Source organism: Procambarus clarkii, chromosome 89, assembly GCF_040958095.1.
Source record: "Procambarus clarkii isolate CNS0578487 chromosome 89, FALCON_Pclarkii_2.0, whole genome shotgun sequence".
Lineage (NCBI taxonomy): Eukaryota > Metazoa > Arthropoda > Malacostraca > Decapoda > Cambaridae > Procambarus > Procambarus clarkii.
In genome coordinates this window covers 7,972,852-7,991,891 of record NC_091238.1, presented here as the reverse complement: position 1 = coordinate 7,991,891, position 19,040 = coordinate 7,972,852, and the positions used below count along the sequence as shown (strand labels likewise).

General features: G+C 39.5%; 1 protein-coding gene across 2 annotated transcripts; it reads right to left on the bottom strand.

The window, feature by feature from the left end:
• Window positions 1-7,292: 7,292 nt before the first annotated feature.
• On the bottom strand, window positions 7,293-18,418 carry LOC123773477 (uncharacterized). Of its 2 annotated transcripts, XR_006774833.2 has the most exons (8): window positions 18,291-18,418; window positions 14,497-15,164; window positions 11,303-12,763; window positions 10,640-10,951; window positions 9,902-10,099; window positions 9,294-9,377; window positions 7,707-9,049; window positions 7,293-7,454 (listed from the first exon to the last, which is right to left on the bottom strand). XR_006774833.2 is itself a non-coding variant. In XM_045767280.2 (7 exons), exons 2-7 carry the CDS (start codon window positions 15,145-15,147, stop codon window positions 8,297-8,299), a joined length of 3,459 nt encoding a protein of 1,152 aa, XP_045623236.2. In that variant the 5' UTR covers window positions 15,148-15,164; window positions 18,291-18,418; the 3' UTR covers window positions 7,293-8,296. The 2 variants fall into 2 exon arrangements, 1 of the variants encoding a protein (XP_045623236.2); XM_045767280.2 differs by having other exon boundaries at window positions 7,293-9,049.
• Between the last annotated feature and the right edge of the window lie 622 nt (window positions 18,419-19,040).

The following is a 19,040-nucleotide window of genomic DNA, read 5'->3' as shown; positions in this document are numbered from 1 at the left end:
AGTAATAATGATACAGCTGATGCCATCTGTCGGCAGAAGAGAACACTATCAACTGGCTGGTCAACAGTGGCCATAAGGTACAGCTTACGCCATCTGTTGACATCAAATTACACCTATAACAAATTACCCTGCAAAATACAACTAGCGCCATCTCTATTTTTTCCAACGCACTATAAATAGCCAAACAGCAACCCATAAGGTGGGTTGTTGTGCTCGGGTAGGAGGTTCCAAGCTCCGCCCACAAGTGGTATGGGGTGCATAATAAATGGCATATCATTGGTAGATATTCTTTGTTGACATTCACACAACAGCCAATCACAGGAAGCGATCAGCTAAAGGCTTCATCCACTTAATAAATCATCTTTATTCAACACACCATCCTTGCTTATGACATTCTGCTTCAACTTTAATCTACATAAAAAGTGAAATGTTAAGTACTTTAAAGATATTAATATAGTGATAATTAAATACTGCAGGATGTAACGAGTGTTACAGAAACATGGACTGGCTACCTAACTTGTGACGTCATCAGTGGGGAATTGCCTCACACAAATAATGATACGCTGCTCTACCCTCTTATTCGAGTAAATTATTCAGTTAGATGGAGATTTCTGTCTGATGCAAAACAGAAACTGTTGTTCTTTTTCACAACAATCTTGTTGTTGTGCACAAGGACCTATTTCTCAGTTAAAATTTTATTCATAAAAGAGTGTTGGTATTCCCCGCAACAGCCAATCACAGGAAGGTATTTCCGGAAGCTCGGCCTCCTTATGGACTCAACACATCGCTCTAGCTCATGGCTCGCTGTTTCATCTCTTGTATATACAAACTATGACTTTTTTCGATTACTGTTATAATTAATAATATGAGATATAAAAGTTTTTACACAAAATGGCTAAATTCTGCCATTAAATGGACTTTGTCTGGTATACATACAAACATACACCAATTTATTACAATTCATCCATTATTAATTTCAAATGTAATGTATACTGTTTAGTTATTCCTCTCGCCATTACTTGGTGCAAGTATTTGAAAGTTGTCTATTTATTTATCGATCTATCTGTTATCTTGTATTTATATTTACACGTTTCTGTGCTTGGAAGAAAACTCTGCATTAAATTGGGACTAATTTATTAAATAATATTATTTAGTATTAATTAATATTTACAATTATTATTAATTACAATTATTTATAGCTTAGTTACTGTCATGTAACTCGCAATCGTACATTCTTAACATTAATAGCCCAAATTAGCACATCTTGCTTTTAAATTATCCCAAAAACTAGCAAGTAGCGAAATTAAAAATTTGGGAGCGCGGGGCTCTCAAAAGTAGCCCAATGCGCTATTTGTAGCCCAATCTGGCAACGCTGGTGCGGGACACAACACACTGGCGGCGCTGCTGTCGTAAGGCGCTTAGGTGATGGTTCTTCAATACAAGATATTTATTTATTATTTATTTATTTATATACAAGAAGGTACAGTGGGTTTGTGAGAATACATTCTTATAAATATGTAGCGAGTATATTACTTGGGATAATCTACTCGCTACAGAATATATATATAGGTACCTTAGTGTCTGTGTTTATTTGTCACCATACTTTACGTAACAATAGAACCGTTACAAATATAAGATAAATTTATCTTATAAATAAGATAAACTTCTTACATTTTACAATGACACTATACAATGGTGAATATGCTTTTGATTTATATTAAAGTTTATTGTGCTTGTAAATAATAAGAGATTCAACAGTATTTCCAACTAAATAAAAACGGCAATTTCTACGAGTATTTGGCTTTATTCTTTGAGACGGACTACATTTAGCAAGCCCTCCCTGACCAAATATGATGAGCACGGTGCGCAATTTAGTGAAGAGCAATGCGAGCATAGAACAGAGCGAAAAGATGCACGGATTGAGAACATTTTGAACTTAATCAGGAGTAAGTCACAGCTCGTCCTTATCAACAAACGTCAAACGCTCGTTAATCCAGCCACCAACCTCCCTTCCCCCTGTTTAATGAATGAAAAACACTTTACACACGACTGACAACTGATGACAGTATGTATGTTTCTCGAGCAGTGCTTCGTCCACGGTCTTTGCTCGAATCACACACCTCTATAAACCATTCTCAGATCACGTCCATTCTATCCAGCGGTCGACCCCAAAAGCGCATTCATCAATTTTAACATTTTGTTCATTCAAAACAAAACTTCTCAAATATTTTTTTTATATATGAATATATTATATATTAGTATATTGTGCATATACAGGCACTGGTTAGGTGTTTAGGTTCTGTTGCCGATTATTTGTATTTGTAGTACGTGGGTGAAGCATTTGCAACCCGTCCTCAACTCAAGTCCATTACATCCTAGCCCGTCCTCCAAATAAAGACCCAAAAGTGATTCCATGCACACGCCAAACCCCCTGTTTTATGAATGAAAACCCGTTTACACACGATTCACAACTGATTTCGTTCGAACATTTCCGGAACAAGAGCTTCACTGACGAATTTTGTTCGAAACACAATGCTATAAATGCTTCACCCACGTACTACAAATACAAATAATCGCCAACAGAACCTAAACACCTAACCTAACCTAACCTATGCCTATATATGCACAATTTGCTAATATAATATTATTTTATATTTGAGAAAATTCCCGTTTTGAATGAACAGCATGTCAAAATTTATGAATGCGTCTGTGGGGGCCGACCACTGGATGTAATGGACTTGAGTCGAGAATGGGTTGTACATCCAGCGGTCGACCCCATAGACTCATTCATAAATTTTTACATACTGTTCATTCAAAACGGGAATTTTCTCAAATATAAAATAATATTATATTAGCATATTGTGCATATATAGGCATAGGTTATGTTAGTTGTTTAGGTTCTGTTGGCGATTATTTGTATTTGTAGTTCGTGGGTGAAGCATTTATAGCATTGTGGTTTGAACAAAATTCGTCAGTGAAGCACTTGTTCCGGAAGTGTTCGAACGAAATCAGTTGTAAGTCATGTGTAAACCGTTTTTCATTCATAAACAGGGGGTTTGGCGGGTGTATGGACTGGACTTTGGCCTTTGTTTATGATGACGGGCTGTTTATACAGCCCGTCCTCTAAACAAAGACCCAAAGTCCAAGTCATGAACTAGTGATGTAGATCAGTATATTAACAAGAGCAAAGTATTGTAGGTGTCCGTAATAAGTAATTTCTAATATACCTGCTTATAAATGCTGTTAATAGCCAAGACTGGTCTTGAGAAGTCTGGTGATCCCACCAAAAATGTATTTACCAGTATTAATAATATATAAGGGAAAAACAATACAAATTATCCGAGTTCAAAGGGTCCACAGTGTAGTGTTTTCCTTGTTGATGCCGGCGACGCGCCAGCGGCTATTCGAGAAAGCTGTTTTTGTTTTGTTGTTTTAGATTCAGCTACTCTGAACAGAAAGTTCCAAGTAGCACGGGGCTATGCTGAGCCCCTGGTGGACTTACCTGGCACAGGAGCACAAATGCTTTGTTGCTTGATAGAGAGAGACTAGAGAGCGCGCTCAGGCAGTCTTTACGGGTGAGAGGCGATGGGGGGAGAGGTTGGAGGAGTTGCAACACGTGAGACATCACCGGGCGCCGCCACACGCCTTAACATGTAGCAGTGTGACGTATACACACTCACACACACACATGGAGAGAATATGGTCACCTTACAAGGTATATACTCCTGAAGGAGTCGACAAGGTGAATAAACACAGGCTGTATCAAGAGACCTGGGACTAGGACGACGGGTCACAACTGGAACTCAATATAAAAGCAACCACGAAGACAATGCTTGTGACTTATCTCGGTGAACTCCAGTAAATCCTGAATACCACCATAACTTCCTCCAATAAATGAACGGTGTACAATAACTACGCCCGTATCCAAAATCTCTGTTTCTGAGAGTTGAGTGAAACGGAATTCAATTTCGTTTTTTATTATGCACCCTATACCCATCCCGTGGGCGGTGGTGGAAGGTGTTACAGAGGCACATAATGGGTTCAGGAACTGAACCTCACAGTTCGTTTAGCTAAGTAAGTGACACTGGGAATAATTATAATTTTAATCAAGATTTAATTTAATTGATTTTTATGATCAAATTAAATAGTAAACATATGATGTGCCATGAATTTGAACACATAGGCTAGTAGTCAGCGTAAACAAGAGTAACGTGCAACAAATTGGAGCACATAGGTTACTAGGAACTACGACTAATATACCGAAAGGTTAATACATTAAATTAAATTGCCAAGTAATTGATGGGTAAAATAGTAACTCAAGTATTAAATAACAAACTCCAGTGTAACAACTACTGCTGTGTTGTGTGTATGATCAGTTGTTTGAATACACAGAAATATTACACCTAAAGACACCGGCGGATAATATTTTCCCAGTTTACGGTCGAGGGTTCTAACACTAACGAAACAGTTCGTGGTATGCATCTTGTTGGATGTATACTTTATATCTATAAATTATAACATCGTGTTGTCTATTGCAAGCCAGACGTTTGGGGATAGCCTCATCTATCTTTCCAAGATGATACATGGTGGAGATTTAAGGGAATGTCATAGACCAGTCGGGGTTGGCCTTAGTGCCACACTTTAAGAAATATCGGCATCTATAGCGACACCCACTGCGATTTTCATAAAGTCCAGTGTGAATTAGAGTTTGTATTTGCCATAGAATTATTTGATAGTTTTTAATACTTCATAATATTACATTTTCTGTGAGAGGGATGGTTGTAAAAGGGAAGGAGAGAGGGCAAGAAAGGTGGAGAGGGAAGTAGATGGGAGGAGAGGGGGGGAGAGAGGTGGAGTAGGAAAGAGGAAAGGGAGAGAAAGGCAGAAAGGGGAGAATGGAATAGAGGGGGGGATAAGGGAGGAGATAAAAAACAGGGAGAAGAGACAAGGGGGAGGGAAACCCGAGTGCCTCATCTAGTAAATTAAACCAACTATACAACCCACAAGTCGCTAGCTTTCTCAAATGCATGCTTGTATCTTTATTTATTTATTTATTAATTTATATGCAAGAAGGTACATTGGGTTAGAGAGAATACATAGCATAGTATTTACAATCATTGTAAAGCCACTAGTACGCGCAGCGTTTCGGGCAGTATCTTTTTTTTTTTTTTTGAGATATATACAAGAGTTGTTACATTCTTGTACAGCCACTAGTACGCGTAGCGTTTCGGGCAGGTCCCTGGAATACGATCCCTTGCCGCGAAGAATCGTTTTTTCATCCAAGTACACATTTTACTGTTGCGTTAAACAGAGGCTACAGTTGAGGAATTGCGCCCAGTAAATCCTCCCCGGCCAGGATACAAACCCTTGACATAGCGCTCGCGGAACGCCAGGCGAGTGTCTTACCACTACACTACGGAGACTGTAAATCTATCTAGGTTATCTAGGTTCACAAAACCCCCCAACAATTATTTAAGCATCTGCCTCTTCTTTTGACCACATGTGGACATAGAACACATCTACTAACCTCGGAAATAATCACAGCCGGGCATGTTTCGTCCGCCTGTTGGCTTCCCTCACAGATCGAATCTTTTTCAGACTTTTAGTTCCGGCTCCAGCCCGGCTCTGATGCCCATTGTTCCTTGGCAACAACAGAATGGTGCCTATCAACACAACACCAGCTATCACCGCTCGTTTCTCTTATCTGTTTCTTCAACGTATGTGCCAGTTTCGGGTCCGGCCCCATATAAGGATTAAAAACTTCCCCAAGTTTTTAGGAAAGGTCGTAGGGAGGAAACTTACCCAGACAGCACGTGTAACAAAGATTTGCGGGACCAAGGAGCCAGAGTTCAAGCCCCGCAATCACAACTAGGTGAGAACATCAAGTTTAACCGCAAAACAATGAAATCGCGATTGATCAAGTGTCGATAACACTAACGATGAACAGTTTGCAGTCTCCGTGGTGTAGTGGTAAGACACTCGCCTGGCGTTCCGCGAGCGCTATGTCATGGGTTCGTATCCTGGCCGGGGAGGATTTACTGGGCACAATTCCTTAACTGTAGCCTCTGTTTAACGCAACAGTAAAATGTGTACTTGGATGAAAAAACGATTCTTCGCGGCAGGGGATCGTATTCCAGGGACCATAGGATTAAGGACTTGCCCGAAACGCTACGCGTACTAGTGGCTGTACAAGAATGTAACAACTCTTGTATATATCTCAATAATAAAAAAAAAAAAAAAAAAAAAAAAAAAAAAAAAAAAAAAAAGATAATGATGAGCCACCATGACGCAGCTGCGCAAGACCGCCTGCCTCTGTAGTCATCGGCAAACTGTTCGTATCCTAAAGAAGAAATAGTTGGTTCTCGTTCGTACTGAAAAGTTGTCGTCTTACATTCACGTTGTAATTTTCAGCAGTTAATGGCCGGTGATATGTGTCTGCTTGCTCAGTGCTTGATAACTGTGTGGAAGAATCTTTTTTTTTTCTTATCAACCCGTCCTTGCACCAAATAGGTCGTATTTTTTACGTTTTCGTAACCAACATTACTTTTTTTTTATTCACATTTAGGTATATCTGCATTTAATGCTCATACTATGTAGCCCTTCATATAGTCTAGAACAGCTGCAAAAATGCAGATGTACCTAAATATGTTTAAAAAAAATAAAAAGTAATGATGGTTACGAGCGTAAAAAATTACATTAGTTGCTAGGATGGACTGAACAGCTGTAACAAGTGACAACAGCTGTAACAAGTGACAACAGCTGTAACAAGTGACAACAGCTGTAACAAGTGACAACAGCTGTAACAAGTGACAACAGCTGTAACAAGTGACAACAGCTGTAACAAGTGACAACAGCTGTAACAAGTGACAACAGCTGTAACAAGTTACAACAGCTGTAACAAGTGACAACAGCTGTAACAAGTGACAACAGCTGTAACAAGTGACAACAGCTGTAACAAGTGACAACAGCTGCAACAAGTGACAACAGCTGTAACAAGTGACAACAGCTGTAACAAGTTACAACAGCTGTAACAAGTGACAACAGCTGTAACAAGTGACAACAGCTGTAACAAGTGACAACAGCTGTAACAAGTGACAACAGCTGCAACAAGTGACAACAGCTGTAACAAGTGACAACAGCTGTAACAAGTGACAACAGCTGCAACAAGTTACAATAGCTGTAAGTCCTGACATCAGCTTCTGATCATTGATCCAGTAATATACTGTAGAAGTGTATGTTTGTTACTCTGTTATAGTAAAAATGCTCGATGATATTAATTAACCAACAATGCAGACAATTATAATTTTATTTTAAATATTTGATTAACAAAAAAAATGTATAAATCATTAAAAGTATCTTCGGTATTGTCATTTGGTGTTGAGCTTAAAACTTTTCGACCTCTGGTGGGTAATTAGGGACTGTAAACCTCTGGCGGGTTACTATAGCCTAGCAACCTCTGCCAGGTTACTATAGCCTATCAACCTCTGCCGGGTTACTATAGCCTATCAACCTCTGGCGGGTTACTATAGCCTATCAACCTCTGGCGGGTTACTATAGCCTATCAACCTCTGGCGGGTTATTATAGCCTATCAACCTCTGCCGGGTTACTATAGCCTATCAACCTCTGGCGGGTTACTATAGCCTATCAACCTCTGGCGGGTTATTATAGCCTATCAACCTCTAGCGGGTTATTATAGCCTATCAACCTCTGGCGGGTTATTAAGGCCACCATGATAGCTTACTGACAACCAGAAAATACACTTTCGTCCTGAACATATATTTAGATTTTTCTATTGGCTTAGGCACACTACAGTAAATATTGAAATAAATTAGGACAAAGTGAAAGGTTAGGCTTGCTGCTACTCACATTATCTATCAGATACCTGGGAGAGTATCACAAACAATAACACAGTATAGGCTTCATGTGGTTCCTGCAACAATGTAATTCAATATACTATTTTATTTAAAAAATCTAATTATTACAAAATTTTTAAGATTTTTATTCGTTTCGAAAATCTAAAAATAGCAACATAATGTGTATTGGAACTTTTACTATAATTCAGACTCGTTACTAGACACCCAGTCGGCTGGGGCTGGTTGTCTAGATCTGGGCCCACGAAGGTACACTATTCTCCTGTAGTGACTAAAATTACTGTAAACGTAAGTACTTGTGTTATCTTGTTTGCTAACTCGATTGTCTGTGCTAACAAGTATTGTAAGTGGTACGTAAAGCTCTTATGCATTTCTCCTTGAGATTTTAAATACTCTTGGACTTGCCTCAAATGCATTGCATATATTAAGCTGTTGTTACTGGATTAAAGTAGAACTTCTTGGTAAAGCCAAGGTTCCGGAGTTGAGGAGCAGCGGTGGGACATACCTTAGAGTACTCCTTCAGGAACTCTCTGTACAACTCGTTAAGCTCCTTATTGTGGGCATGCTTGGCTAGAGTGCGACACAGAGCCCTAGGAAAGGGGGTTCCATCCTTAGTGAAGGTGTACGACATGAAGCCTCCACTGTTTGAGTAGAAACACATCATGTCTTTAAGAGGTTCCTTCACTCTCGTACATTTCACAGCGCTGGCTTGTCTAAGAAGTTGTTCTTGGTAATGGCCACGGCAGAAGTTGAAGATAAACAGTTTGGGTTTATTTTTTAATCGTGGACATTCTGAATCCTTAAAGAGGTCACAAACCCATTCGGTTGACAAACGTTTCATGTCATTAGTTAGAAACTTTTCGTTTCCAACACCATGACTAGAGATGACAAAAACAGCACATCCAACATGGTCGAGGACTTCCATGTCCCTGACACTCGTCAACACTTGCTTGGTCTGGTGTGCCGTCAAGGAGGAGTGTGAGTGTCCAGTGTATCCCATTTTCCCGAAGACGTTTGACAGGTTGTTGACGTCAGAGTGTGAACCCTCGAGGTCCAGGTCGGGGCGGTCCTTGAAGGAACTGTAGCTGAGGATACAGACGTATCCTCTGGGGTCTGTGTCCATCTTGTACACGTTGGGTCCTGAAGCCTGGCCTCTTGCTGGCTTCACTCGCCTCGGCTGTAATAAGTTCAAATTAAAGGAACAGATCGCTAGATACATATTCATAAAAAATATATACACATAAAACCAGATTAGAATTTGATATGGAAATACAGTTGCGATATTATAAGTCATCACTCTTATCAAAACTTAAAAAGTATTGGAAATTATATATACGTAATATAAGTCAACAATGCGATTTCCATGGAAATCTCCTAAACAAAATTAATATGAGCTAGGATAGATGCCAAAATTGCCATACCCTGAGAGTGGCAGCCAGGTTGTTGATGCAAGTGGCTGACTCCTCCTCGCCCGCCTCATTGTCCTCTCCGCCATCCTTCACCTCCTACAAATACATTGATTCCATTTGCATTACTTTAAAAAAAATAAATAAATCTTCGTGAGACAATAATAATAATAATGCATATCACATGTTAATACATTTTCCTGATGTCTTTCACATGGTAAAAGCACCATGAGAGAGCTGCAAATGTTCACATGTTCATAAGCATGTTCATTTTATAGCTAATTTGTTTATTTACTAACATGTGAGCTGTTTTATGTTTCGTGCAGTGATAAGTTCTTATCTCAGTTATTGTGATAACATTCACTTATCTCAACTCCCACTCGCATGATTATGTCAGTGTTCATCACACTACGCACCTCCCATGCTACACAGTCACCACTTGTGTTCATAATATAACGTTTTGAATGCATTTGACATTAAAACAATTAGCAAAATAAGCATTACGTAAAGTGGTCGAGCTTATTTTTTATTCATATACTGTAAAGATCAATATTAAGCATCTAAAACTAGCGAATAAATGAAACAAGAAAATCCCCAGAGGGATGGGGGGGGGGGAGGCTTACACTGTGAAACCACCGTAAAAGGTATTCCCGGTTGAGAGTTTGAGCCAGCTGCCTGGGGGTAGTGACATTTAGTTCCCGAGAGAGCGCTCCACGGACCAGCTGACCAGCAGGGTAGTCTGGGTCAGCACCCATCTTGAGGAGAGACTCTATGTTGCTCACATTCCCATTCAGCACTGCCAGTAACAGAGGCTCAGAGAGCTGGAATGAGAAACCAAGGTAATGTCTTCAGGGATCACCAGGAACAATATTAACATTACATTGATATAGTAACTACTGCAAAATAATGAATGCAAGATACATTCTATCAGAAGAGCAGGTAGCGTCTTAAATGTAGAGAATGTATTTCACCTGTTCACTTCTACTTCAAGTAGATTCAGTTGAACCTCACGTTGTGTGTATATACAGTATGTATATGTGTGTGTGTGTGTATTTGTTTTTATGCATGTACATATATCAACAGATTGCAACAATAAGAAAATAAATAGAGAAAATACCTTTTCACCAAACACACTCGTCCAATAATCAACAGCCAGCTGATATCAGATTTAATTTTCCTTCAGCATGACAAATAGAGAACCGCCAGTTGATGTCCCAGTCCCTCTGTCCCAACACACCAATGTGAAGTGCTATGTAATATTAAAGCCTACGCTCATCTTCGTGTTTCTCTACATCGTTGTCATCACTTCGTGCGCTTCACTACCATAAATATACTTTAAAATAATGCTATATTTAACTTACCAAGTCCTTGTAAGTTCTGTTGGAGTTGTCTCGCTTGTTGGGATTCATTTCTTCATCAGCCAACAGAATCTTCAAGACCTGAGTGTGGCCCTTAATGGCGGCCAGGTGGGCCGGGGTGCGGCCCTCCTTGTTGACAATGTTGGGGCTGATGAACTTGAGGAGGAGGAGCACCACCTCGGGCTGGTTGCTGGCTGCTGCAGCGTGCAGGAGCGTACACCCAGTCTGGGGGTTTGTTACTGTGGGGCCCGGGAGCTGCACCAGCTCCTCCACTCGCTCCAAGTCTCCCCGCTGCCCGGCTGCAAGCACCTCAACCTAATGCAAAATGATTTATTTTAGTGCATACTGTTACTAACCCTCTTTAGTGTTAGAGATCTTGAAATCACAAATCTTTAGATTCAATAAATAAGACCAATTTTAAAGAATAATTTTACATCCTATTACAAATATTTATTGTAATTTACTGTCCCAATTTAGTTATCTTTGATAAAATCAGGAAGCCTACTGTGTGCTTCTATAATAGTATGCCAAGAGTGACCATAATTGACTTACTGAATGATATGCCATTGCACTGAAATTTAATAATTACAACTGTACTTGTAAGTTAATAATTTCAATACGAAATATTTATAACAATGTATCAAAGAAGTTAAACAAATACCATACCATTTCTGGGGGGCAGCAGCTGGCAAGGTCATCTTCAGCCCTGATCTGTGCCTTGCCTACATCTCTCTGCGGAATACTTTTCAAACCACGACCACTACATTTTTTATTCTTTGTGGCAGATGCAACAATACATTTTCGTTTTTGAGCACGTGGGAAAGCCGTCGTTATCAGTGGCGATGAAGCCTTGGCTTCTGTGCTCGAGGATTCCACTGTTTCACCTGTCGGTGTTAAATTGTGAGAGTCAACACCAGCACCAGTAGTGTGCGAGGCGCTTTTATGTGACGGCGTCGGTGAGTTTCTCTGAGAAGACGAAGATAGTGTAGATAGATTCCCGAAGCTAGTAGTCTTTGATAACACGTCTGTGAGTTCGTCCTCAGTCGAGGTCCTTGGTGCTTCAGAAGAGAGAGGCTCTTTGTGTAGATTACCCGACATCAGGAGTGTTTTTGGATAGACAGGAATTGCGTCGAACCTTGCAGATTTTCTTACATGTTGTGTCTGTACAGATCCAGCATATGGTGAGTGTTGTGGGTACTTCCTGACACGGAGCTTTATGGTTAACTTAGGTGCTGAGGACGATATATTTAATCTTTTAGTTTTGCGTATTTGGACAGAACGTTTTGATAATATTGTGCTTGAGGTCTTAATTTTTCGTTTTCTGATGGCCACTGGTGTTGGTGAGTCGTGTTGAGATTTTTTATTATTCACAATTCTTTTCACAGTACCTACTGGTGACTGTCTTTGCTTCCTCACTCTTGGAGTAGGTCTACTGCTTGACTTGCTTTTTAGCTTAGCGCCTTTGCATTTTTCTCCAGAAGGTGATAAAAGAGTTGAACGTGAGCTCAGGGATCGCCTGTACTTCGACGTTTGGGTTGACATACACACTCGTCTCGCGCACACTGACATGCTTGTTGATGTTTGTGTAGACATGCACACATGCGAAGGGCACTGGTTTGTACTGCAAGTAGGTTCTTCAGCGTAAACAAGGATTGGTGTTGAACATCTTGAACTCTCACTTGGAGTCTCATCATACATGTTATCTGGAGTCGAGTTCCTGGAATCTTCATCAGCATGTGTTTGGGAAGCGGTGGTTACAAGGCGGGGAATGTCATGAGCTGGGGATGAACGCTTTAAATTCACACCTGTTAAACATTGGTCATTAACATTGAAGCCCACAAAAGACTTTTCCTCTTGGCGTGTTCGGACAAAACTAGGGACTGGTGATGATTTTTTGGACCTTTCATCTTCTACAGCTTCGACGTCCATTGGCGTATAAGGTTCGTAAGTGAGACTTATAGGTCTCTCCTCTGATAAACTTTGCAAATCCACTGTTACTGAGGAAGAAGTCCTGCATAATACTTGTGTAGAAGTGTTAGTCACAAGAGATCCTGAAGGTGAGACGTCAGACCTAATATTTCCTGGCGAACTTGTGGTCATTCTGAGCGTCGCATCCCTTGTAAGAACCTGTGAACAATCATTTAATAAACTTTTGTTGATTTTAAATCTTGAATATATTATCTTATTAATTAAGTACACCGATGTATCATAACTCTTGCTCAGCCTAATTAACTCATTTAATTGTCAGTAAAATATTAATTTTTTGTTTGGAAACAAGAATGATATCGATATTGCAGTGCTTAGATAAACATCCTCTCCTAATGTTCAGGATAGGCTATCACAACTCTATCCTCAAGCTCAGGGTCAGCTGACACAAGAGTATGGTGACCAAACTGAATTGCGTAGTCAAAATGGGGCCTAACAAAGGCAAGATAAAGCCGAAAAATAACATTAGATATATTATTAATGCTTCTAAATATGAATCCTAATATCCTGATTGCCTTATTTTGAAGATGACATTGATTTTTTGGCTTAATATCCCAAATAATCATGACCGAGACTCCTTTTTCTCGCATTCAAATTTGGAAATTTCAACGTTGTCCAGCTGATATTTGGTAACTATATATCATTACTTAGATTCAGAGCCCAACATCTGTTAGCATTAAATTGCATCTGCTAATCTTTTGTCCAATTTATTAGCCTAAGTAAATTGTACTGTAGCGATTTTGAGCCATCTTCTGAATTTATTTCCTGTCCTATTTTTGCATCATTTATAAATTTATTATTGTTACTAATCAGTCCTGTGTCTATGTCGTTTACTAATATGGAAAACAAGAGAGGTCCCAGGACAGAGCTCCGGGGCACTTCCCTTACAGCGGTTCCCACTCCAACTTTACTCCATTTATGCTCTCTGTTTTCTTGGAAATAACTATGTTATAAGCCAACCTAATCCTATATATCATATTCCCTTACCTTTAATGAGTCTTTCGTGAGCTGAACGTTATTCACCCAGACTCCTATGATGGACGGAATGTAATCTATCGTACGACTATCCCACTCACAAAGAAAACAAAGTAATTTGTGTCTCCACCTTGCAGACCCATCACAAGAGCAACAACCTTCAAGGCAACATAGAACTGCCACTAATATTGGTCATCGTTTATGCATATCAAAAGCTACTTCATGTTGTTATAAGCTTTTCCTCGTATGGGATGCATAGCCCAATAAAATTGATGACAAAATACTCCCATTATCCAGGAAAACATCATTAAGACATACTGGATGAAAACTAGAGCTAATCAACAATTTTAAACATTTCCATTCTCAGTACCCCAGAAGTAGTCAAGATTGACTCCATATGTTTCAGGGGCATTTTGGCTGTTGGCCAGTATAATATAAGATTTTCAAGACGCAAGTCATTCCCCATTCTTTAAAATTGGCATCAAATTGCAACCCTCCACAATTCTGATACTGCTCGACTAAAATGATTAATGAAATATGTGAGACAAGGGCTCATGTAGTTCATCTTTACATTCTTAAAGGACCCTAACAAACACTTTGTCTGATCCTTGTGACTTGTTGAGCTTAAATTTTTATATTTGTTTAGTAACTTCATAGAATTACACCTGGTAACCACTAAACTAGTTCAACTTGTCCTTTTCACCACCTACATAGATTTGTCATCACCACCTACATAGATTTGTCGTATACACATACTACTTCCAGGGTTACGTGAACTGAGATCAGAATACAGTTGTTATTGTTTCAAACTTTTGTATGTAATCTAGAAATTATGAAAGTATATTCAAAGTATGTACTGTATTTTAGTGATAACATGGAAGGATTTTCCCCTGCCTCACCTCTTGAGTTGTTGAACTGGACCTGCTGGACTGTCGGGTCATGGGTACCTCATGGGATGGTGATTGGTCTGAGGCCCGGCTGGACTGCCGGGTCATGAGTACCTCATGGGATGGTGATTGGTCTGAGGCCCGGCTGGACTGCCGGGTCATGAGTACCTCATGGGATGGTGATTGGTCTGAGGCCCGGCTGGACTGCCGGGTCATGAGTACCTCATGGGATGGTGATTGGTCTGAGGCCCGGCTGGACTGCCGGGTCATGAGTACCTCATGGGATGGTGATTGGTCTGAGGCCCGGCTGGACTGCCGGGTCATGAGTACCTCATGGGATGGTGATTGGTCTGAGGCCCGGCTGGACTGCCGGGTCATGGGTGCCTGGGATGGTGACTGGCGGGATGAGCTGCTGTTGTCCCGTACTGTGTATGATTGTGTACTTGGAGACTGCTTTCCTAAAATCTTATTTGGCTCCTTAGTGTGTAAATCTTGGCTCACGAAGTCCGTGCTGTTGTATTCTTCGTTGCATAATTCATCCGTAATGAACTGGCCTGAGTCAGATTTTGAACTATGCAACACCATGGCAGAACCCTGAATGCACGATTGGTTTAGTCCATTGTCTTTTGTGAACAAATCTTCGGATACTTCCTCCCTCTCCATTGCATGTATTAGGTTTCCTAGGGAAAAAGATGGTTGCTAACATTAAATATGTTAAAAAATTTAATATATTACATATCTTAAATAATGCATGAGATCCGCGACCGCCCACGGAATGAGTATGGGGGTCCATCGCCACCCCATACAGCTTTCACAGCTAGGAAAGGCATGGGATCATCAGTCAATGATCAATTATAGCAATTCAAGTAAACAATATAACCTGAGTAGGAACATTTTCTCAAACCGTTATTACAATACTTGTACGTGTATTCTTGAACTGCGAGAATTCGTTGTAAATACTGCATTCTGAACAGCAAAGGAATTTACTTGTATTCATATATTAAAGCGTCTGGTACTAGAGTATTAAGATAATCCTATCGGTAAAGTTTAGAGAACTGTGTTGAATTCTTGTTTGAATCCTCGAGGTCACGATATTGATTCCCGGCTACCATGGTGCCTGTGTTTACCGCCCGAGAACTGCGCCTCACCACAATGTTCATAGCCCCGGCAGCCTGTTGAAAATGGCACCAACACGCTATTCCTGACATTATATTAAACAGACAGCTTGAAGAAACTAAATTCCTGATAGTTCCCTCCCCTTCTTTGTGTATTCACCTAGTTGTGCTTACGGGGGTTGAGCTTTGCTCTTTCGGCCCTTTGATGTTAGTAACATCAACTGCTACTAACTTTTTTCACACACACACACACACACACACACACACACACACACACACACACACACACACACACACACACACACACACACACACACACACACACACACACACATAGGGTAGATAAAGACAGGCTATTTAACACAAGGGGCACACGCACTAGGGGGACACAGGTGGAAACTGAGTGCCCAAATGAGCCACAGAGATATTAGAAAGAACTTTTTTAGTGTCAGAGTGGTTGACAAATGAAATGCATTAGGAAGTGATGTGGTGGAGGCTGACTCCATATACAGTTGCAAGTGAAGATATGATAGAACCCAATAGGCTCAGGTACCTGTACACCTGTTGATTGCCTCCCAGGTACCTATTTACTGCTAAATAGGTACAGGAGCATCAGGGTAAAAGAAACTCTGCCCATTTTGTTTCTGCCTGCCATTACCGGGAATCGAACCCGGACCTTAGGAATACGAGTCCAGAATGCTGTCCACTCAACTATCAGATTTCAGGTGCAGATTACGAAATTAATTTACATTATCTTCTTGAAATACGAAGAATGAGGGGCGACATAATTAATTATGGCGTCCCTTCAATAGGCAAAGGCCCAATCTGTCTAACAGGCCGAGCGATTTTTATTATTTTCAAATATTCCTTTCCAAACTGGTTCCTTCCTAACAATATTAATATATTATATTAGGAACATGAATTGTTTTTGATGTTTGGGCAGGTTAATTAAGTTACGGAGATTTAATCAAATTTGTTAGTTTTGACCGAAAGAAAAATTCTAATCAATTATAGCCTAATGTAAAGTTTTATCATTCCATTCCAAAAAACTGACAAATATAATATTTCAGGAAAATTAGGCTCGTTAGGTACGAGACACACATAAATATATATATATATGTATATATATATATATATATATATATATATATATATATATATATATATATATATATATATATATATATATATATATATATATATATATGTCGTACCTAGTAGCCAGAACGCACTTCTCAGCCTAATATGCAAGCCCCGATTTGCCTAATAAGTCAAGTTTTCATGAATTAATTGTTTTTCGTCTATCTAACCTAACCTACCTTTTTCGGCTACCTAACCTAACCTAACCTATAAAGATAGGTTAGGTTAGGTTAGGTAGGGTTGTTTAGGTTCGGTCATATATCTACGTAAACTTTAACTCCAATAAAAAAAAATTGACCTCATACATAATGAAATGAGTAGCTTTATCATTTCATAAGAAAAAAATTAGAGAAAATATATTAATTCAGGAAAACTTGGCTTATTAGGCAAATCGGGCCTTGCATAGTAGGCTGAGAAGTGTGTTCTGGCTACTAGGTACGACATATATATATATATATATATATATATATATATATGTCGTACCTAGTAGCCAGAACTCACTTCTCAGCCTACTATTCATGGCCCGATTTGCCTAATAAGCCAAGTTTTCCTGAATTAATATATTTACTATAATTTTTGTATTATGAAATGATAAAGCAACCCTTTTCTCTATGTATGAGGTCAATTTTTTTTTTATTGGAGTTAAAATTAACGTAGATATATGACCGAACCTAACCAACCCTACCTAACCTAACCTAACCTATCTTTATAGGTTAGGTTAGGTTAGGTAGCCGAAAAAGTTAGGTTAGGTTAGGTTAGGTAGGTTAGGTAGTCGAAAAACAATTAATTCATGAAAACTTGGCTTATTAGGCAAATCGGGCCTTGCATAATAGGCTGAGAAGTGCGTTCTGGCTATTAGGTACGACATATATATATATATATATATATATATATATATATATATATATATATATATATATATATATATATATATATATATATATGTCGTACCTAGTAGCCAGAACGCACTTCTCAGCCTACTACGCAAGGCCCAATTTGCCTAATAAGCCAAGTTTTCATGAATTGTTTTTCGACTACCTAACCTAACCTAACCTAACTTTTTCGGCTACCTAACCTATAGAGATAAGTTAGGTTAGGTTAGGTAGGGTTGGTTGGGTTCGGTCACATATCTTCGTTAATTTTAACTCCAATAAAAAAAATTGACCTCATACATAATGAAATGAGTAGCTTTATCATTTCATAAGAAAAAAATTAGAGAAAATATATTACTTCAGGAAAACTTGGCTTATTAGGCAAATCGGGCCTTGCATAGTAGGCTGAGAAGTGCGTTCTGGCTACTAGGTACGACATATATATATATATATATATATATATATATATATATATATATATATATATATATATATATATATATATATATATATATATATATATATATATATATATATATATATATATATATATATATAGTGTGTGTGTGTGCCTAAGCTTAAAAAAAAGTAGTTAAACTTTATTACAGTAGAATATGATGAAGAGTATTGCGATAAATTAATAACTAAATGTATATTACAACATACACGTTCTCATTACCTCTTCTGAAAGTGCTGTGGTAGGGCGGTGGGTGTTGATGAGGGCCACTGGCAGGCAAGACTGGAGTAGCAGCGTGATACTACGTCTGCTGGGGCGAGCCTGTCACTGGTGGGGGCCAGGACCCGCGGACCCTTTTATCTGAGGCGCGAGAGGCGGCCCAGCCAGGGCGCGCCGCTCGTGCTCCAGCATGTTGTGGGGCCTCAAGGTTGTGACGTGCACCCTCTTGGGTATGTTTGGGGCTGAGTCTAAGAGCCTTTCAACTTCTGAGGGGTTATTAAGGTGTGTCAACCTCTGGTGGGTTATTAAGGTGTATCAACCTCTGGTGGGTTATTAAGGTGTGTCAACCTCTGGTGGGTTATTAAGGTGTATCAACCTCTGGTGGGTTATTAAGGTGTGTCAACCTCTGGTGGGTTAAGGTGTGTCAACCTCTGGTGGGTTATTAAGGTGTGTCAACCTCTGGTGGGTTATTAAGGTCTATCAACCTCTGGTGGGTTATTAAGGTCTCTCAACCTCTGGTTTGTTATAAATCTGGTGGATTTGTTAATTTGATGCATCACGCAATTATGATTTCTGTGTGTAGTGTAAGTAAAGATCCACATGTGTGCTGCCTGGGAATGTTGCAGTGAATGATATGTGCAATATTAGGACGGGTCAGGGTTAAACATCGCTAGATTTGGCCAATAACTGCATGGATGACCGCATGGACAGCCTCACCCTTGACTAGTGGGAACAACCTTGCCCTTGGCTAGG

Coding starts and splice junctions, on each gene's coding strand:
- LOC123773477 (XM_045767280.2), bottom strand. CDS start 15,147: ATGGAGAGGGAGGAAGTATCCGAAGATTTGTTCACAAAAGACAATGGA. Junction 10,100..10,639: donor ACAGAACTTACAAGGACTTG/GTAAGTTAAATA, acceptor TTCTCATTCCAG/CTCTCTGAGCCTCTGTTACT. Junction 9,378..9,901: donor TTTTACGGTGGTTTCACAGT/GTAAGCCTCCCC, acceptor ATGTATTTGTAG/GAGGTGAAGGATGGCGGAGA.